This window comes from Pocillopora damicornis, chromosome 4 (assembly GCF_964200805.1).
Source record: "Pocillopora damicornis chromosome 4, jaPocDami1.2, whole genome shotgun sequence".
In the NCBI taxonomy this organism is placed as follows: domain Eukaryota; kingdom Metazoa; phylum Cnidaria; class Anthozoa; order Scleractinia; family Pocilloporidae; genus Pocillopora; species Pocillopora damicornis.
This window is the reverse complement of record NC_142673.1, coordinates 30093161-30114782: the sequence shown is the minus strand read 5'-3', so window position 1 is coordinate 30114782 and position 21622 is coordinate 30093161. Positions and strand designations below refer to the sequence as shown.

General features: G+C 36.7%; 4 protein-coding genes across 4 annotated transcripts; 2 read left to right on the top strand and 2 right to left on the bottom strand.

Moving 5' to 3' along the window:
- Positions 1-235: 235 nt before the first annotated feature.
- On the bottom strand, positions 236-6140 carry LOC113676972 (deoxyhypusine synthase). Its single transcript, XM_027193718.2, has 9 exons — positions 5897-6140; positions 5461-5723; positions 4436-4609; positions 3711-3929; positions 3118-3204; positions 2884-2989; positions 2529-2632; positions 1643-1768; positions 236-977 (listed from the first exon to the last, which is right to left on the bottom strand). Exons 2-9 carry the CDS (start codon positions 5650-5652, stop codon positions 900-902), a joined length of 1086 nt encoding a protein of 361 aa, XP_027049519.2. The 5' UTR covers positions 5653-5723; positions 5897-6140; the 3' UTR covers positions 236-899.
- Positions 5708-11436, top strand: LOC113676971 (ubiquinone biosynthesis protein COQ4 homolog, mitochondrial). Its single transcript, XM_027193716.2, has 8 exons — positions 5708-5830; positions 6763-6945; positions 7524-7620; positions 8277-8379; positions 8878-8904; positions 9249-9343; positions 9763-9864; positions 10054-11436. Exons 1-8 carry the CDS (start codon positions 5734-5736, stop codon positions 10223-10225), a joined length of 876 nt encoding a protein of 291 aa, XP_027049517.2. The 5' UTR covers positions 5708-5733; the 3' UTR covers positions 10226-11436.
- A 2-nt stretch (positions 11437-11438) lies between these two features.
- LOC113676970 (uncharacterized) lies at positions 11439-16441 on the top strand. The gene is made up of 3 exons (XM_027193715.2): positions 11439-11789; positions 14539-14647; positions 15095-16441. The coding sequence occupies exons 1-3, from the start codon at positions 11439-11441 to the stop codon at positions 15514-15516; spliced, it is 882 nt and encodes a 293-aa protein (XP_027049516.2). The 3' UTR covers positions 15517-16441.
- Positions 16442-17707: 1266 nt separating this feature from the next.
- On the bottom strand, positions 17708-21591 carry LOC113677004 (proteasome subunit beta type-1). The gene is made up of 7 exons (XM_027193752.2): positions 21405-21591; positions 20574-20681; positions 19867-19948; positions 19511-19542; positions 18960-19057; positions 18451-18557; positions 17708-18159 (listed from the first exon to the last, which is right to left on the bottom strand). Exons 1-7 carry the CDS (start codon positions 21458-21460, stop codon positions 17974-17976), a joined length of 669 nt encoding a protein of 222 aa, XP_027049553.1. The 5' UTR covers positions 21461-21591; the 3' UTR covers positions 17708-17973.
- Positions 21592-21622: the final 31 nt, after the last annotated feature.

The following is a 21622-nucleotide window of genomic DNA, read 5'->3' as shown; positions in this document are numbered from 1 at the left end:
CATTACAGAAGCAAATACGAGATCGCAAGATGTAACTTTTTAAAATCTTCCTCCTTAAATGATAGAATAAGAAAGCTATCAAAACAATCGAAACACAAAGTTTGGCGGTAACAATTGTTGTTTCTCCTCGCACTGGGTAATTTTCATTCATTTCAAATCGATGAATTAAATTCTTTCAACCCTTCCAAACCCAGTTTGCTTCTCAATGAACAAAACTTATAAAAAGACACCATCATTTCTTGATGACATGTTTACTCCTTCATAACAACTTCAGCAGATGAGACAAGTGAAATAGTTATTTGAAAAACTGAGAAAAAATGTTCAAAAAATTAGATGCTTAGATGCACAGCAATTAAGGTGGCGAGGAAAACAAAGTAAAGTTTCGCCATTGAGGTTTAGAGGTGTCGTGACTTTCGCTCTTCTTTACGTCAAGATTGTTTAAATAAAGAGTTCACAGCATCTTGTGCGGTGGCACAAATTCCCCGAGAAAACCTGTTTCGCAACTCGTTATAAAGTTTCCTCACAAACTAAAATAACGCATTGAAGAGCGAATTCCAATTTTTCATCTTTTAATACTCCTTTGGGTTCTTAATCGTTAACTGCGCCAATAGTTTCGAAGTGTGCAAGAATTAAAGTCCAAGCAATCTTCACGACATGGCATTATATTTACTTCCCACGACCTACGAATATTTGAACCATTGTTTATGCAAACTACAATTAAAGGCCAGAACTTTCCATTGAATAAATTCAATTACTGCGGTGACAAAATGTCGAGAATCTTCTGTACTTGGACCACGTCCGCCGTCTTTTAATCTCACTCAAAGCATCCTGGAAGCTTCAAAATTTGTCTCCATTGGCGAAGTTTTTTCCTTCACCTTATCGCTTACCCCCTTTCAATCCTAATTGTCCATTTTAAAATTCTGGGCAAAGGTCTCCGCCACTAAGAGCGGAAAAACCAAGGAAGCGTCTGCATAAACCTAAAAGGAAATAATTATCATATATATTAACACTGGAATAATAAATAGCTCATTCACTCTTCCACCTGTATTCCATTTAACTACATTTGATCTGTAATACAACCACAAATCGCCACCATTCTCAACTGGTCTTGTTTCCACATGGATTAAAGACCGAACTGAAGTACTTTAATAAATGCGACAGCTTTTAAGTTTTCACAATTAGTTATTCTAACGAAACACCCTAACATTCGGTGGCAGTTGTTCCGTTCATTCATTTTTCTTTCATTTGGTCTGATAGTGTTTGATGTAATGAGTTTGACAAAACAAAATGTTGCTGAATCAAGGATAAAATTCGACGATAGCATCCACAATATGGGGCTATAGAGCTCACCATAAACTCTACATAATCGTGCTCATTGTTCGTAGCTTTAATTGCAAGCCTTAGTTTAAGCAGTATATGTAAAGAAAAAAAAACAAAAAAAAAAGTGGCAAAAATGTCTATTTTCCGTTTCCGTTGGTCGCTTCCCAACTCTGCCAAAGGCGAAAGAAAAATGTTATAACACAACTATAAATTTTACCGAGTTTCCACGCAAATGTCACTCGCTAATGCGGTTTCCCTGACTACCTTCACTCTTATCAACAATTGTTTTTTCAAAAGATAATGAGAAGAAGTTGTTTTTCACCTTTACAGGCGAAGCTGTCATCTTAATTTTTCCCCAGGACACAGCTTCATCAGGCCTGGCACCTGAGTCACTTCCGTCAAACTCCTGGCCTGTGTTGACGAACACAGAGAAGTCGGCGCCATTACGCTGAATAAGGAAACCAAACTGTCACATAATCTTTTTTACCCTTTACGGAGGCCAATTTACGTTTTCAACTCAGTTGTTAACACTAAATTACCTGCTATTTTGAAGGCAGACTCTCACCCCACCCCCCTCCCTTCCCAAACCTTAGAATTGCTGTTGAAACAATGCTTGGAATGAAAAAATCTCAACTCGTAAAGGCAAAAGAGGACTTTTAACTAAGGATTTCTAAACAGAATAGAATGGGCCTCGGCAGTTGGGAAAGTGGATATCAGCATTCAATGGTTTAATCGTTTTCCAACCGGTTGGCGCACTGCAAAGCCTATTAAGGCAAGGAAATGCTATTCTATCCAACTGAAACGGCCAAATTTTAAAGGTAGCTGATCACTCGATATTTTTTTATTTGTGGTAGTTACCTATAATCATAATACCGTTTGGAAATTTATACAACCTGGGCATCTGCTATTAAAATAAAGTGTTTGGAGGTACTTTTCTGTCCTCTACAAAATGACGCAAGGAAATGCCTAACTTACAGAACGTGGATCAAGCCCCACTTTAAATAGCTTTGATTAAAACAAAAGTAAGCGAATAAAACAAATTCAGACCAAAATGAGCGTCACTCTTGGTGACCACTTCTTCGTTACTGAAGCCAAATAAGCACAGGAAATGAAGAGGAGAGGAGGAAATTTAAATGAAATAATAAATTGAAGCGATAAACTGTCAAGGATTGACACAGCACTAGAGCAGAATGTTGAAAGTAACTCACCATTAGATTTGCGTTGCATATGTGATGCTTCATTAGACCGCCTCCTAAAATTATCATTCCTGTATTTTTGGCATATACTGATATATTGTTCATTTTCCTAATATCTGAAAAAAAAAATTGTTAAAATAAATAAATTGGTAATAAAGGAGCTACTCGTCTATAGTTCAATAATCAATGATCTGAATTGAGCATCTGAATTTTCAGTTAGAAATCTTAAATTGGCTGATATTTCTTTCAGTTCCAATTTAACTTGAGCTGTATTTTTCATTAGCATCCATTTGGTACTTGTTATAACACATTTAACATTTGATAAGATCCAATTTCAACAGAATAAGACAAACAAGGTTGTCCTTACCTTCTACAATATCAATAACTAAACCAGGATTCTTGTAAGAGTGAAAATACAGTGTATCTCCAAGTGCTCCATCTGTCAGTGCTGGGTTGAAAATTGGAATATTATTCTGTTGAAAAAGGGAAAAAAAACCCTCTACTCAAATAGAGGTTCATTCCACAACTGATCAAAAACGTCAATCCTCTTTTATTATCTAAGTTGCTATTGCAACTGAATAATTAATCTTGTTCATCATACCTTGTAAGCCCAATAACAGACTGAATCTGGGTGATTTATTTCTTTACCTAATCTTGAAATAACCTTTGATGGAGTCCATTTTACACCCTGCAGTTATTGAAAAGAAAATATTGTAATCTTAGACCTTGAGGTACTCTGAAAAACTGCCTAGACAATACCAAAAGCACCCTAAACATGGGGATAACTCAAACAATCATCAAACTGATGATTAGTGTATCTCCAAAATGTTTCTAAGGCTCATAATCCTCAAATAGGAATGTTTAATCTATAATCAAACCTTTTCCAAACTTTGTTCAAAGCATCTTTATTTAAATGTACAAGAAGAATCACAAATATCATACAGCAGACTTCTCAACAAAGTGCATTACAGTTTGACTTTTTTTAAACTTTTTGTGATGTTCTGAAATAATTACAACTAGCATAGTCAGGTAAAAAACTTGTATCCACTTTTAAAAGTTTTCCGTAATTACATAATTCCATTAGTTTCTTAAGAATTAATAATGATGTTGCCATTAGCATCTGAACAGACTTAAACCTGATGAGTATTGTAATAATAAATTATAATTGATGAAAAAAAAGTTTATTTAAGGTACCTGTGTTTTTTGTTCTTCAAGCATCTTATCCCACAGTGGTAAAATCCACTCCTCTAATCTACAGTAATTATTGTTTGGTACAAGCAAATTCCCAATTCTGTTTATGCCTTTTTTCCTCAGCTCAACACCTCGCAGTGAGAAGTCACCAAGGTATGATGGAGCCATACATTTTATAAGATCTTCTTCTATACCACCAGCTGTTGTAGCTATACAGTCAACCTAAATCAAATTATAAACAAACTTTAGTAAAATGCAGAATGAGTCCAAGTTCATTAAATCATAGCATATACTTTAAGTGCTGGAGGAACATTGTCAAAGTCCGATAAAAGATTATCCTAAAAAGTGGCCTTTACCTTTTGCTATCTTGAAAAGTTTCTAATTAAAAGAAACAGTAGTGCTGCATCAGCGAGGGGTATTATATGATAATTTGGATTGATCTACCAAGTTGATTATGTGGATTGGCCACCATAGAGAGGTTCTAAAGCTGACATTTTGAGTGTTACCCCTTCACGAGAGCTAATCCTTTGGTTTAAGAACTTCTCTACAATGGCCAGTTCACATTATCCTGAAAAGGACTGCTGTTTGCTGAACTGTCAGTTGCTGGAAGTCATCATAGTTCTAATATGTGCTGCCCTAACCAAGGTGACTAGTAGACATTGACCCTGATTCATTGCTAAAGTTTTGTGACACAATCCATTTAAGGCAGCAACAATGTGTATACCTACCATATTGTTTTTGACTAAGTATTTAATTGTTTCCCGTACACCACTTGAAATCATGTTAGATGTAAATCCAAGGAAGATTGTGCAATTATCAATTGGGCGCTGATCAGGATTAAGATAATCGCAGTTTGATGTGCCATCTTCAGATGCTGGAAGAGGTTCCAACTTCCTTTTTATCTAAATAATCAAAAGAAACTTAGGGAAAAAAATTACAAATACAAGGAGGTCACTTATGGCCTAAATACTCCCAGAGGCTGTGCTTACATGTATACAATAAAGGTTTCATTAAAATGACTCAGTGAAGATCAGGGTCAGATTATGCAGATGAAGATTTTCTGGTTTCTGTATCAGGAAATGACAAGTGGTGCCATTACTTCTTGAGTTAAGTCTATGAAAAATTGCAATCATGTAGCACTTTATCAGATTTCCCTCATTGGTCACAGGCCCCACTTATGATCCTAACTGGAGAAAGGATTGTGTGTCCTGCTCAATAATGACACAACTCACCAATCAGACATGGCCTTGGTTTGAACCCAGCCCTCTAATAGCTCCTGACATGCATAATTTAACTATTCTTCCAGGATTATTGCAACTCCACCTTGATGGGAAGCTTATTCATGATCTAAGACAACATCCACCATTTCATCATATTTCTTCATGGGTATAGTAATAAATTATACTCTTGGGTGTAGAGAGGTACTGTACGTGTAAAGACTAAGTGTCTCATCCATTGAACACAAAACAATGACCCAGGTCATGGCTTTAACCTAGACTTCCTATTCCAGTTTAACAATAGCAACCATCGTTTCTCCCATGCCATCGGTTGGGTGATAACTCAAGGAGACGGAAAAACAAAAATCCGTTCGAGAAAGGCGAGGGAGCGACGAAAAAGCAGATGCCGTTTGAGAAAGCTCCTTCAAGGGTCTAGTGAAATGTTTCCTATGGCTGAAAGTGGAGGCCAAATCCTCCCTGAAGCGCTTCCCTGATCCAAGGAAACCTTCAAGATACCTTACCACCGTCCCACTCACCATGTTGTTAATTTCTACCACTGCTTTTCCAAAGTTGCTGGCCTGAAATCCGGTAGTTCTGTACGACTCGAGTAAAGCGTGATAATTTACTCCATTACTGAAGTCATAACCTCTCACTTCTTCCGAGCCTGGCGGCATAGGTTCACTGGATGCGAGAAGTGCGTCCTTCACTAACTGAGGTACGTCCGCCATCTTTGATTTCCACGCTGCTTAGATCCCAGCCTCTTGGTTTGTTTCAGGAATAGATAAGTCTGGGACTGAAACTAAATTAAAATGGCGGCCATAACTGTTCTAAATCGCAGCCGTCATATCACAAGAAACTTTCATAATCCTTGGAGAATATTAAAGGGAAAACGTTTTGTATCAGCAGGTAAACCTTGATTATTACAATTTGTTGGGAGAATTTGTCTTTGTTAGATGAAACAAGAGAGATTACCGCTGTGATGACTCAATCGACGAGACAAATTACCAAGCTAGCGTAGCTCATCGAGAGATTCTTTTAAGCCTGTAGCGCAAAATATTTCATTTCTCCTTACGAACCAGCTTGTTTTTACCCTGCCTCCTTTGCAAACTGAGCCTCACCGAGCACCACACCATCACTTGGCACTTATGGTTCTAGAACAATTTGTTGATGCCAAGTGGTGGTGTGGCCCCCTTGAGTAAGTGGTCACAAAACAAGCAAAGCACTGTGAAAGTAAGGTGTGGTATTTGTTAAGAATTTGACTGTATTTTTACTTCCCTAGAGCTGTCATAAATATTCCCATACAGACTCTTATATTTTTTGCCTTGAGCCTTATTTTGCAAGATGATTATCTCACAGCTGGAGCTTGGGCTACCTGTGTTTCAATAGGAGAAAATGAAAAAAGAGGATTACATTTTGTGATTTAAGCATTCTAAACTTTATTTTATCTTTCAAAATATCTTAACTTTTAATGACTGCATGGAAGATATTCTATGGAATTTGTATAAATCTAGGGATTCAGGTGAAGATGATAGCCAGACTTTCTACTCCTTCTGTGAAATCTTTGCAAAGCAGCATTATTTCACAGCAGGGGATACAAATCAGAACTTACCAGTAAGAACAGCAAAAAAAATTTGTGTGGATACAAAATCAATATCTTGTATATGTTATTGTTTTTACACATTCATTGTTTTTTTTCTGTGATTTGAATTTTCTTTAGGAGATTAAATTTTGTCTTTAAAAATTTTGCCAGAATTTTTATTTGTGTGTCCTTTATTTAGTAAAATTAAGTATCAGTAAGGTAGAGGGGAGACTAAGCCATTTCACATTTTGTCCAAAAGGGTTAGAGTTTGATGACGCCATTAGCGACAGCATCCCTGGTTGGGAGGATGATATGGAAGAAAGCAACCAATCACATGATGGATTTCAGCTTTATGAGTCACATATCCCCACATCTATGATGCAGAAGGTGCTACTGACAACTGGGTCTGCCCTGATGGCATTGTACAATCCAGCAAGAGCAGGTAACGGACATTGTTTGTTTGTAATAATGGTATAAATCTCCATCCTGTGACTACTGAAGATAACTACTTCTTACCCAGTCACCTTTGGATCCTGATATGACAAACCCCTTTATGAGAAAAACTGATGACAGTAATCGGCTTTCTTCAGTAAGGTTTCTTCACCCACTGCAATCTTTATCTAAGAAGACTTCATTTGCAGAAAGCATAAAAAATACAGCCCATTCTCCTAAATTTCTTTACTCAGAAAGGTTGCCTGGCATTCTCCCAGTTGAGTCAGCTAACCAGAAAATGGTTAGTAAAAATTGATTCAGTTTTATCCAAAAATTTGATGGTTGATGTTTCAAAGTGATATAACAGCAGCTGTTTGGATGTGCTGGTAAATTCTGATCATAAGGGGTGTGGAGAAGGTGCTTGATTAAGGGGAAAGGGGTAACTATATATTCCTGACAGCTAAGGGGGAGGAGTGGGGGGGGGGGAGGTGCAAGAGCCATTTGAAAACTGGTCAGTGGTTTTCCATACTTTCAGATACCTAGTGAATGTTTGAAAAAATTTCAATTAAATGTTTGTGGATATTGTAGATATGGTGGCAACACTAGGAGAGACAACAGGATTCTTAGCACTTATGAACATGCACAAAAAAATGCAAGCAGATGCAGTTGGACAAGAGATATTACAGTGGGTGAAAATGGTGTCATGAGTCAAATAATTCAAGATTTATTTTTAATGTAGGCCTCTGATGTTGACCTTGTTATGGATATGTTAAACTAATTGCTGCTTTAAATACTCTTGGTTGAGTGCCATATCTTTCCTATATTCATGTTGATTGGGTAGAAGTAAAAACCAGTCGAACAACTATTTGAGAGAAATTTGAGGAAGTAATTTCTGGGGTTTTTTTGCAGTCTCTGTTTCTCACTTTCTGTTCATCACCTTTGATTACATTTTACAACCTCTCTCATTAAATAATTGGATACAAGCCATACACATGTGATATAGTGATCATGAGGACCATTGTTAGTTAATTAAAATTTGCCAGATGCTAAACTATTAGAGCAATACCAATTGACTGAAACTTGACTGATAGTAAGCTTATGATTTAGTCAAGGTGTCAGCTAACTATTGGCGTATTGAGACGAGAGACATTAGTTAAACTTAACTTGCATATCATTACCAGTTATTATTGGCTGAGTATTGATCCATATATGAGTTGACCTACGTATTGGATGATATTTCAAATGTTAGATCAACTAAGGCTACAGTATGTTGAGTACACACAATCCAGATTGACTTGAGCATTTATTTATTACACTTGTTTTGTCTTGTTTAACTTAAAGAGAACGTCCTCGCATAAACTCATCCATAATAGACATGACTAAGCTTCGACAACTTCCTGATGGATCATTTGGAAGAGAATATGCCAGAAATATGGACACTAATGTGAGTCTGTTCTTTAATTATGGCACAAAGTACTCTGTGAAAAGCATGTGAACTGTTGTGCATCTTCATTTACACATAGTTAGCCTAAGTTTAAAAGTTTTTCCTTTGTAATCCAAACTTATGTTGTGTCTCAAGTATTTCAATATTCCAACTTTACAATGAATTCAATTGGCCAGGGGTAAAAACAAAACAACAAATGAACAAAGCAAAAATCTTGGCATTGTTCCCTTGAATTATTTCTGAAAGAAAGAGAGGATGATTAATAGAGGAGGGGACATTTTCACCTATCTACTTTTTTGAGTGCCCTAGATTTTATGTCAGTTTCAAAGATAATGAAATACAATCAGTGTTTTCTCACCAAGGGAAATAAATGCACCAGCTAATATGCTTGCCAGTGAACAATGTATTTAGTATTGATTTAGGTATTTGTGAAATCTCATCATTTTTCTCTAAAATTTACTTGTTGTTCTTCTCTTCATCTTTTTGACCATTCAAAAGAAAATTACAGCTGACAGTAGAGATGAGGTAAGCACTGAAATTTAATCATTCAATAAATAAAACAAAGCCTTGTTGTAGTAAAAGTTACTCGTAACCAAGTTGCCTCTTGTAAGTCAGTGATAGTTAAGGAAAGTTGAGCACAGCTCATGTTATTGGATAAGTGTTATGCCATATAATACAAAAATTATCAGGTGCTAAACTGCTGAATTTATCCAATGCAAGTGGAAATTTGTAATGAAATCCTTGTCCCTGTGATCAGTGGCATGGATTAAGACTTTCCTCTCCTCAAACAAGTCAAATTGTCTCTGTTACATGTCACCATGTGGTTTTCTTAGTCATGAGATGAGAACTTCTGCTTCTAATTCTTTCAGGTGAGGTATGTTGATGACAAAGATCTTGCCTACGTAATGCAAAGATATAGAGAAGTTCATGACTTTGTTCACACACTGGCTGGCTTGTCCATAAGGTTTGTGTCCTTGGTGTGTATGAAAGATGCTAAATTTCTTCTTGCAAAGTGGCAAGAATGTACCATGAACAAAAATAATAATTTTCATGGCTGCAAGAAAAATTAGGCTAAAAACCAGCTGGACCAAAACACTTTACATGTAGCCATTTGTAATTTGAATAGATTTTGTCTCTGATCCTGTTTTCTGATCATCCAAGCAGGTGATAGTTGCTCCTAAAAGAACTGACTGATGTTTCAACAAACTATTGTTGTCATCAGAGTCAATGAAAATATTCCATATTTCAATAGCCATTGTCTAAATGTCAGTCACTGTCATGGAGAGCAGTCTTTATTCTTGATGAACTGCTTTTGCATTCAAACCTCTAAATTTTTATTATAATAATAATAATAACAATTTTTTTAATTATTATAACTAACAGTGTACCACATGAAATAGCTGTGAAGTGGTATGAGATGATTCAAACAGGCCTCCCAATGTGTGCCCTCAGCTCATTTGTAGCTCCAATTCGACTTACAGGGAGGTAAGTTGTGATTCTGCCATGAATGTGTTAACTATTCCCTTTTTTAATTTAGTCTTTTGTGCCTATGTTTCTTGTATCTAGGAAGTAACCCATTTCTCTGGCTTCACTTTATTTTTGATACACGTGCATGCAGTGTTTTCTGATCCGTTATCTGCTGTCAATAGTCTTCCTCTCTGTGTTCATTTACAGACAGAGGGCAGAACTAAGGAAGTACTACATTCCCTGGGCTGTTTATTGTGGATATCAATCCAAGTTCTTTCTAAATGTTTATTTTGAAAAACACTTTGAAGAGCCTATAGATGAACTGCGACAAAGAATGAACTTTGTTCCTGCTCCAAAAATACCCAAGAAACCTGTGTAAAACAGATTTCTCTGTGTAAAATAGAGTTGTGCCTTCTGTGCAACTACTTTTCATGGGGTCATTTTCACAAAACTGACCAATCCAGTGAATTTCAAAAACATTATTTGTTCCCTTTGCATGTTTTGGTGCTGAGCACAGAGTTGCACAATTGCAATCATTGTTTGGTTTCTTTCGTTTAAGTGACCCCCATAGCAGTAAAGTACTAAGAATATATTTAGGTATCTCAAAAAATTTTGATAGGGACAACCTTGGGACCAGCGCAAGTGTCCCCTGGACAGAGGTTGAGCTGGGCTATGTTAATAATTAATAAGCAAAACGAAAACAATTTTTTTTGTTATTCTAGCTTGAAGATGCAATGGAGTCTTTATTTCAAGCAGCTAGATAATTTATTAAAAAAAAAACACGATTAACAAAACTCTCTGCGTTATTATAAATGTTGAATTTCCACATTTCAGTACATTGAGTGATAGATCAAGAACTCGTTAATCAACATCAAGCAGCCAAACTATCTGTGGCCAACTTAAAACCAATGACTATGCCGGAATGAGCGAAACCTGGAAACTTATTCCATAATGTAACACGTAACGAGCAATTAACTTTCCGTGAAATCTCCGTTTCTGCGTCGATCAATTCGAAGCTTTAACAACCCCACCCCACATCCTCTCCCGGGCATTTGAACTTTTTAAGATTGGATCTTTCAAATCCCCCCCCCCCCCCCCCCCGGCCAAAATTATCCTTAAATTCTCCACCCAAGCGCCGGATTCGATCGTCAATTGTTTTGTAAAATGCAAGATTAACGACCCTAACTTTCTTGTAGACCATTTCTTCTGAGCTATCTGCTTGCGAAAGTAAACTTTTTACCTTTAAACACCTACACATTTAACGATAAAACATGTGCATTCTGCTGGAAAGACTTGTCAGTTCTGCTTCAAATTCCCCACCCCCTGGGCAGGAACGTCATTCAGATACCTGTGGGTTCCCCGGGGGAAATGTGGAAGCTTCGAATTGATTGGGGCTTCACAGTCGTAATGAAGAGTTACTTTGCACTTCGTGTATACCATACGATACAAAACTGGAAGTACCGAAAATTACTAAAATAACATTGTAATTGGTTGAAATAATAACTGATAGCACAGGTGGCATTATGAGTTCATAATAAAGAGATGTAACTTTATATTCGGAATTCACTAATTAAACTGCAATCATATTCGCAATGTTTCAAGCGAAGCTGACTTTGCAGAATATTTTGTTCCTTTACGTAGTGTTTCCTTTTAAACAATCTTTATTCTCCACAAGTCTTCAACGTGATTCTAAGTTTCGTGTCGCTTCTTTTATCGACCATGTTTTTCACGTTCTTGATATAGTGGAGCTTGAATCCAGCCTTGTCAGAGATCGATTAGATTGTGTGCTTCAATGTTTAGAGGATCAGCGATGTTTCTCAACAAACCTTGCTGCTAAACCTGATATCAGTGGTAACTATGTTTGTGAGCTGCTTCCCACAGACAAGTACAACGCTTCTGACAGCTTTAAACCAAGTCCACATTTCCATCACTACAGTGTTAAGGTATGGTTTGCTTAACAGCTGCATTTTACTTAAGCAGTCTTGAAATCGTTTTGGTTGATCTTTAAAGTAAGACTACACCTATTTTTCGTGACTTTAATTTCCTTGGCCAAAACAAACTTATTTTCACTATGGATATTACATCTCTTTGCACTGCTATTCCCAATGACGAAGGTCTCCCGGCCCTTAAACATATATTTTTTTTTTTTATCTACGCACTGTCGAGGAACCTAGCTCTGAAACACTACTCCGTCTAGCCGAACAAATACTTACACTCAATTGCTTTTCATTCGGTGGCAAATACTACAAAAAAACTAATGGCGTAGCAATGGGTACTAAAATGGGACCCAGCTCCGCAAGCCTCTTGTTGCAGCGTTTAGATCACCCCTGATGAAGGCACTAGACAGGAGTGTCGAAACGTTTGGTCTATGAATTATAACTTCTTTGGTTACATTAATTAAATCTGCAAACCAGAGTAGCATCAAACTATGTCTGAAACAAAAGTGTTTGTCTAGACTTCTATAACTTAAAAGTGATTGTATTTATTCTTTTACTTCTTTACTCAAACCCATCAAACTCTTTTTGCCTGTTAGAAGGATACCTTCTTTGACCTCATAACCTTGGGTCATCCTGTTCCAAGAACCGTTTTCAGTTTCAACAACAAATTTACTTATGCCAAAATTTTCCCCACACAATAATTGTAAGACAAGAGAGTAATTAATTAGCCCCGAGGGTAGGCTTAATCTCCAAGACTTCCCAACTGGAGGCTACATGAATTAAAAGCTCATTAAAAACCGTCAAGTGAGGTATTGTTTGTCTCTCGAACTTTCGCCCAGCTCAAATGAATACCATATATGGAACGTACTTCTTGGGTTGAAAAACCTGCAATTTCAAATAGTAGGTTGTAAAATACAAGCATATTACTATCTAAACTAAATGTACTCGTGGACAATGGGACAAAAAATTGAGAGTGGGTGAACGGAATTTGAGGATAGTTCCCCGCTGACTTTTTCAGCGCTCAAAGATCTTCAAAATTGGAATTTTTGGGGTGGTAGTTTCCAGCACGAAACGCACGCCTTGTCCTGTCAGAGGTTTTTTTTTAAATGTTTTAGTTGAAAAACAAGAATTTCGAATTCGAGTTGGTATTTATAACTTAACTCCAGACTATTTCTAATGAATGCTCGGTAACACAGCGGTTATGTTTTCGGTGGTTTAATCAGACAATCATCGATCCAGCAGGTGTTCCTTTCTCTCTTTCGCTGAAGATTCATTTCAACGTTAAGTTTCCTTACGCCCACCACACTCTTCAACTATTTTTTGCAATTAGGAAAAGAAGAAAACGATAAAGAACTATTTCGAAATTTAGATATATAGAGTGCCTCCATTTCAAAAGAAGTAAATCTCTTTAATTGAAATGCGATCTATACGGAAGTTTATCATGAAAACGAGAGGCTTTCGTAGTATTATTATTTTTGTCTTGTGCTTTTCAAAACTCACATATTTTTCACTGGTGGAGATATAATTAAGTCTGAGAGGCGTTTTTGTACCTTAGCATTATCGTGTTTTCTAGGAAGCAACAATTTTAAGGATGAAACATTTCGGCCTCCTATTGTTCCAAACTAGCATTCACAAAAATGCTAATTTGGATAAATTGCAACCTATCGTGTTTTGTTCTCTCAAAGATTAACTTAACCGTTTGAAAATTGTCTTTGAATATGCTAAATTTCGATTGCATACGCCGCACTTTCGAAAACAAGTCCGTTTCACAAACAGTTGCCGCCCTTGTTATCTGAGTGAGAGAAGAATGCCTTAAGTTTAGCCTTTGAGTTATAAGATCAGTAGATCGCTACCGAAGAAATATAGATAAGGTCGAAATAAAGACTGAGACTTGCCACGTCACAGACCGGCCAGGTTTTTGAACAAGATTTGAAATAGAGGGTGTTTTAGCACATTTGAAGAATAGCTTCGAAAGATAAGGTTACCCTTTGGAGTCACAAACGCAACACACATACGTTTGAAACAAATTGTATTATTTCTGCAAAATGTACTTCTTCTTTTCAGGGAGAAGGAAACCTTGTTAAGATGTAAAAGGTGACCCGTTTAATTATTTACAACGTTTGTCAAACTCAAAACTGAAAAACTGTTTGTTCAGATCAAGCGAACCGCTACAGTGTCTGGATTTTGTGCGTTTTGTTTGCCAAATAATGAATGCATTCGGTGTAAGAGGGTCTCAAAGGAGTCAAAGGGGTTAACCGTTGCCGTAAAACGGCCAAAAATGTAGCTGAATAAAGGGGTAAGTTTCTAAAGAAACTGTGGTGTTGCGTCGGTGGGAGAGTATAGCAGGTAATTTGGAGTTAACAACTGAGTTGAAAACGTAAATTAGCCCTTCGTCAGAGCTAACGCTCGAAACGTCAGCTTTTTTACCCTTTACGGTGGCTAATTTACGTTTTCAACTTAGTTTTTAACACTAAATTACCAAAAATGTAGCTGTTGGGCGTTAAAATTGACAAAATTTAACCGTTAGTCGCAAAAAGATTAACCGTGAAAAATTTTAATGGTGACCTCAGTTTAAAGATATCAACTGTTAGCCGTAAATTGGCTAAATTTTAACATTAAACCATCACCCGATTGAAACCCTCAAGTATAAGAAAAGAGTTTCACATCAAAAAAATCATTAATTTCCACTTTTATATTCTCTTGTTAATTCTTAAGGATATGAAAGTATAACAAAATGTCAAATGCTCCCTCACAGAGTCCATGTTTATCAAAGCCCTGTCGGAATAACAGCTGCTGTCGAGCCTTGTATCAACTGAATGATTTCTGGTGTGAGTGTCAAGCAAATTACTCTGGAAGATATTGTGGTAAGTGTAGTTAAGTAAGCCGGTAGAAGCCACAACACTAAACCATCCAGTCGTCAAAATATATTTCATTGTCAAAAGTGGCAGAAAATTGAGACGGTTTTAAACCCACCGTTCAAAGCTTTTACATTTAGAACGTTGTATTTCAGTGATATGAAATGTAGTTGTATGATATGGTATACATTATAATTATTACATGGCTGTAATGGCGAGAAGCCTACTGACTTGAACGTATTGCTTGTTTTTGGGAGTATGTATCCATAGTGACGGTTCATAGAGCGAATATCGAATGTTTTATTGTTCCTATGGCAACTGTATCGAACTGACATGTTGAACAATTACATCGTGGAACTCAAGTAATGAGGAGCCGTCTTACGTTTTAAGTTTAGAGCTGCGCTGTCGTGTTGGTAACAATTAACCATATTGTCCTCACTTTTTTCCTTCCTATAGAGAAATGGCTGGTAGAAATACCGGGGGATGTTTGCATGTATGGAAAAGGCGACAAGCCAGGGGTGTTTTTCGTACCAATGGCTGGTAAAATCCACTCTATAAGGCAGGTACATATTTCTGGTAAGGTGAGCTGCACACCTACAGATGAAAGTAACTGGGGTTATCTTTCCTTAATCGACACAATTCTAACAGATAAGGACAACAAAGTTGTTTACCCAGAAGATCAGAAAGCTCATTATTACCGACTCCCTGGATTTACAGGCAACTCTCCTGAGCTGGTCTTAACATTAACTTCTCCACTGGTGGTGACCGCTGGTCAAGAATATCGGCTGTGGTATTGGGAAGACCTAATCAACAGTTCCGAGGAAGATAACAAGCCTGGACCATCCTGCATGAAAGTCATTTATCTTTTTAGCGATTGATTTTCATAAACTAAAAATTAACTAAACGAGGATGAGTTTAAAAGCAGCCCAAAACTGCTTACCCAATCAAAACCGTCTGAAGTAGAAAAATTAACTATGTAAGACTCTTTGTCACCCAGCCAATAAGGTGTAAAATCCGTCCAATTATTTATCCTCCAAATGGAAGAATTTTAGAAAATAGCACTTTGAATTTTCCCTTGAAGTACTTCTTAGGTTTTATTAAAATTTACTAAAACAAGCTGAGAAGATGTTTCTGATTTAAGTGGCATATTTGTTGTACTGGGGTTGAAGTGAAATATTGCCACGCTTATACAAATACATTCTGACTCTATATCAGGGTATTATTTTAGGGAGCAGATCGTAGAAAAAGAAAACAAAATTGGATTCAGAAGGAAGCATATAGATACTGTAGAAACCAATCCCCTCCTAGTCCCAGTCCGCGCGGCTACCCTATAAACTTGACTTTCGTGCGGATCATGCAAACAAGAAAGATGTGACTGACGAGTTAAAAGGTAATCGCAGTTACGTTCTTATGCTGCCGTATTCCAAAATCGTCAAGTAAATTGCTCTTTCGTCGGGTGTCCCGTGTTCCTTATGTTATTAGTATTGCCTATGTTATACATATTTCTTGTTATTAACATTTCCTATGTTATTTCCAATCTTGTAATTAGTCGTTCCGTTCTCGATGTATTTTGTTCGTAGTACTTTACTTAAAAACCACTGGCAATGGCGTGTATATAGAAGAGTTAAGAGTTCGATCGAGTCCTCAGGAAATTAAACTCCTCTTATATTTATTGCTGGTGCGTTGGTTACAGATACTATAATTAATTTTGGATCTTAAGTTACCCTGAGCAATGTAAATCTTGAACCAAACATTTTCGAAAAATAAAACAGGGATATGAGATAATCCCCGACCAATTAACTGACCGGGAGTTTATGGATGACTCACAAAGAAGGTGTAATTACCCAGAAGGCATCCCTTGCCCGTTCATGTTCCCTGCTAAGTCGGTTCCTCGAAGCACAACTAGAGCTAACACTTGTTAATTTGGCATATGACAGAAAGAACCGATGTGCTTTGTTGACTGAAATTTCCTTGATACAACAGCTTAACTTAATCTTGTTTTAAAGTCCACATCAGCGAGCCAGATAAGAAAATCATGGTGCAGGTATACATATTTGGATTTAGCAGAGGAAGTTGTCTCAGAATCAGTCAGCCATTAAAGGCGTTTTGATGGAACTTGCCCGCCAGTATCAAGCATACGGCAAAATCGTACACTATCAGGGCTAAAAATTCTCCCAAGGTGAACTAAGCAACTTACCAGCAAAACAATAGTAAACCGCCTGATGTGAGAAATTAGAAGTAGTTTTGTATCCGTCATAACATGATTTTGAGTGCAATTTGGTTTTAAGAAGTACGAGTAAATTTTCCAAAGACAATAAAATTTCACGAGCCCAGTCTTTGAAAATTAAAAAATCACAGAAAGTCAAGATAGACGAAATTTTGGAAGCATGCACGCGCTATTTGTAATTCGCACTCTTGTTACAATTTTGCACTCGTGTTACATGAGAATGCACTCATTTTCGGCCAACCAGAAGCGGTGATTTTTTCATGTACATTGTTGGCGTCGTAGTAGCCCAAAAGAACACCAAATATAGGAAGCTAAGGATATCATATCTACAGAAAACTGCTCACGATAGAAAAAGCGGTTACGATTCATGATGACGGTCCTAGTCGAGATTCGCAGTTGGACTTTAATGTTTTATACTTGGTTAACCTTGGAAATATTTTTTCGTATTTGCTATTAATCCTTGCAGAAGCCAATCTCCTACGTTATTCTCATTTCCGTTGCAGTCAATTTAATGACCATGATATTCACGTTGTCGATCCCTCCAGGTGTTTTTCACTGATCAAAAGCAACCCTGATATCAGGTTTTAAAAACAGCAAGATTCCATGAGAAACTTTGAATATCTTTGATCAGTGAATAACACTTTGGATGAAATTTGCATTTACAGTTGGATATCAGTGCCCCCCGCCCCCATTTCTGCGATTTCATGCAGAAAGTCTGCTCCGGAATTGTCCACAGTTACACAAAGCAACAATACAGTTATATTCTCTGAGGTGTTTTTCTAAATTTGAGTGAGAGGAAAAACACAATCGCACGAATTAGAGAAAAAAAATAAGTCAAGGAATTTGCAGAAAAGTTGTGATTTTATTGTCCACCAACTATACACAGAGACGGTTGAGCCTTGTCTGCCACAAGTAACGAGCTATTCCTAGGACATAGTGAGATCATACCATGTTTTTCTTTTAGCATTTAAGAGCACACAACAAGCGCATCTACCAGTGCACTGAATCAAGTGTAATATAGAGAGCCGAAAAGATAAAATGCTCATATCTACAGTACACTTTTAGACACAAGCTGACTCGCACAAAAAAATGTGTACTACAACAATCATTAATCTCTTCTCAGTGGAAAGGCTTCTTGTGTTACGCCATCTTTAGTGATAACACTGATAATTACTGCATCTCCAGTGTAGATATCTCTCTCAGCAGCAGCAGTAAATACATCCTTTACCAGAAAAACTGCTTTATCTTTGCTCAATGGAGCTTCAGTTACTCCTTGCTGGTTTTTGAAACCAATCTTGATGAAAACAATAGCAAAAACAGATAAACAAAATTGCAAACTTGTACACGAGTTAAAATTAGTTAAGAAAAAATTTTGTTTTTATGAAACATCACTTTTAATCATGAAAATTTTGATCCATTCTACATTAAAGATGGTAAAACTAAAAACTAATGAAACTGCATAAATATAAATCATTAATTTAATGAATCAGCAGAGAGTGTTGATTACATGGCAAACAATTTTGCTTGCTTTGTAGAGAATTAAAATAAAAAAATGAAAATCCTCAAAGAGAAGAAAGAGTTTTACCTGATTGTCAAGTAATGGCTGTAGAAGAGCTGAAGCAGAACCTCCAGCTCTGTAACTTTCTCTTTCATAGGAACCCACTGGATCAAAACTGAAAACACAACCTTTACCTGATAGAAAGAGATAATGATCATCAATCTATGTTTCATCATCCAAAATAAAGAGTGGATTTGGATGCTTTTATTGAACACTTCTTCTGTAACTAAATCTGCTGCTTGCTGCAAAAAATAACACCTGTGATGTCACGTGATTACTCAGCAACTTTTGTCTTGTATGAAGGGAGAACTATTTAAGCATAGTCATACATTTTCTTTCATTTCATTCATTTTTTCGTGGAAAACTCAAAGACCAGTGGAAGTCATTTTAGAAACCAATACTTTGATCTGTACAATACTCACCAAATCTGTAATAATTACAGGTAAGACAGGACATAACACTGTACCAATCAGGACACAACCTTTCCCATAATCAGTGACAAAAATAAGCTGTTTCAATGGGCAGTAATGCTTTACCTTCATTGTCCAATCCTGCCAGAATATTGTAAGTGTAATATGGAAAAAAGCGTCTGTAGTACAAAACAGTTGATAACATCTGAGCAATGGCTGGACAACTAAAGTATGAGAGCATAAAAAAGAAAACAATTAACATCAATATATATCTTACATTATTTACGCACCCATCCTCAACTAAGAATCCCTCTTAATCCATCCCCACAGTTCACAAATACACACAAACAGTGCTCATGCTCAAGGTTTTTCAAAGTTGGTCCCCAAAATTCATCATATAGACTATTCCCCCTATAGGGGGCAGTAGCCACAAAAATGGTTGCCAAAAATAAATTCAAATTTAGCTGAGTCACCAAGAATTGTATTAAAGGCTTAAAAGACATCTTTAGTTAAGACTCAACACTAACAACTAACAAATGAAGAAAGAGGCCAAAGCCAAGCATAAATGAGCATTTAGATGCCAAATTTTTTCTACATGTCATTATGACCAAAATGATTGCAGCTTAGAGTGCTAGTCTGACAACTTCTTTCAACCAAACTGAAACTACCTTACATACCTCATTTTACTTCCATGCTCATGTTCATACATCTAAAGGTAATAGACAGAATCATTAGTGCAAGTTTGATAAGTATTTATTTTTTTCTTCTACAGAAAGGAGACACAGCACACTAGAATTTTCATTGTTAAAACAATAGATCTTTTTCACTGTCTTTGGAAAAATCACTCTGGATGAACAAACACATTTCAACACTCGAGGGGGGGAAAAGGGGAATAGAAAATTACAATATGACCTTATATGCCCAATCTGGAGTACTCAATCTCTACTAACAATTAATGAGTAATTTGCATTTCACACAAGCTTCTGTGCAATGTACACAATCAAGCATACAACTCTACATCAAGTAAACATACCTGAAGTCTTGCTGTAATGAGTTTGGTCAGTGTAAGGCAATCACCATGAAATCCAGCACAGCCAAGAACTGTGGAATTGGTACTAAACATACAAAAACATGATTAACAAACACAGTTAACATGCATAGCATTAACCCCTTTTATATTACATATAAGGAACATGCAGCTCCTTTGGATCAGATTTTGAAATTCTTCATTCCTGTTTCTAAGCCACAGGTACAAAAATGAGTTCCAGAAAAACAAGATGTATACAATGAGCTGCAGAGGTTAAGTTCAATTTTAGAATTGCCCACTTTACTAAAATTTCTAATACCATAACAATGTTACAATAATCTTAAAATCTAACTGACTTTTTTCAAAATAGTGTACCATACTATAGTACTACTCAAGGCATTTTCTGTGGTTTGATCAGGTGTCAATTCTTTCACTAGTAATGATGGTTTTGCTCACCTGTTCCCCATAAAATAACAAGTATATATGAGTGCTGATTAGAAGATGAAAATGAAACAGAATTATCATGTTTCTAATCCAAGTTAGTAAAATAAACCTAATTGCCAGCCAAAGGGCTGTGTTGTTTGAAGAAATATAGTGCAAATACAGATTTCACATTATTTTTGTTGGCAGATAATAAAAGGGTAGCAGTGGTAAGCTTTTAAATGACAATTGTTCTGCACATTAAAATGGAATTATTACAACACTTAACTTACAGTTTGTAAGTCTTTGGACTATCCCTGGTGTGGATGGAAAAGCCCTGACTTAACCTTGTGTCTGATGCAATGACAGAAAAATCCTCTCCAGCAATGGCAAGTACAGTCCTAAGTTGAAAACCAAGATAAAATATGAAATTAATGTAATATTTAAGAATAAAACTTTGTGCACCTATCATGATTTCTCAAGATACATGTCCATTCAGTTTATGCTCAATTCACCACCACAACAAACTCCCCACTACAAAACTTGCCACCACTGAGAGTCAATCACCACCAGTGGCAATTTGATTCTGGCACTATTTTAAGTCTCTCCTAGGATACTCATTTGATGTAAGTTTCATACAACACGTTACACATGATGCCTGAGTCAAATTGCCACCAGTGGTGATTTGACTCTCGGTGGCGGTGAGTTAGTGCTGGCCAGTTTGTTGAGCTGGTGAATTAACCAGACACCATCCATCCATTCTCTGTCTTAGGCACTAATGGAAACTTGCAAAACACTTCAAATAAGTTAAAAAATATACTAAGGGTCTACCTGATTGACACTGGAAAAAAATTGCGACAAATGATCATAGCTCACATGTAACCTAACCAAAGCTCACCGAGGAGCGAAAGCTGCAAAGAAGTTTGTATCACACCAGATTTTCTAGAAAACAAACGGAATAACCAAGCTGCATTGGAGAAATTTGTTTCTCATAAGAAAGTCAAGAAGTTTGTACAATTAAACTTATTTTCATAACTATAGAAGCTTTGATGCTGCTGACTCATTCAGATCATAAGTTTCCAATTAAACCTTGTCACATTTTCGATAATCCACGATCTACTTACCCTCCGTTAAAAGCGTAAGGGCTAAAATATTGTTGCACAGGTCTTTCTGTATTCATTTTTCCAGTCTCTGAAAACGGAGGAGGGAAATTTTCTTTTTTATAGTTATAATTTTCCTCACAAAACTCGATCACTCAGTCTCAGTTTTTGTGCCATGCAGTATCCCACAATCCTTCTCTGTAACCTGAGCCTGCTTATGAACAGCGGTCGCAATACACTAT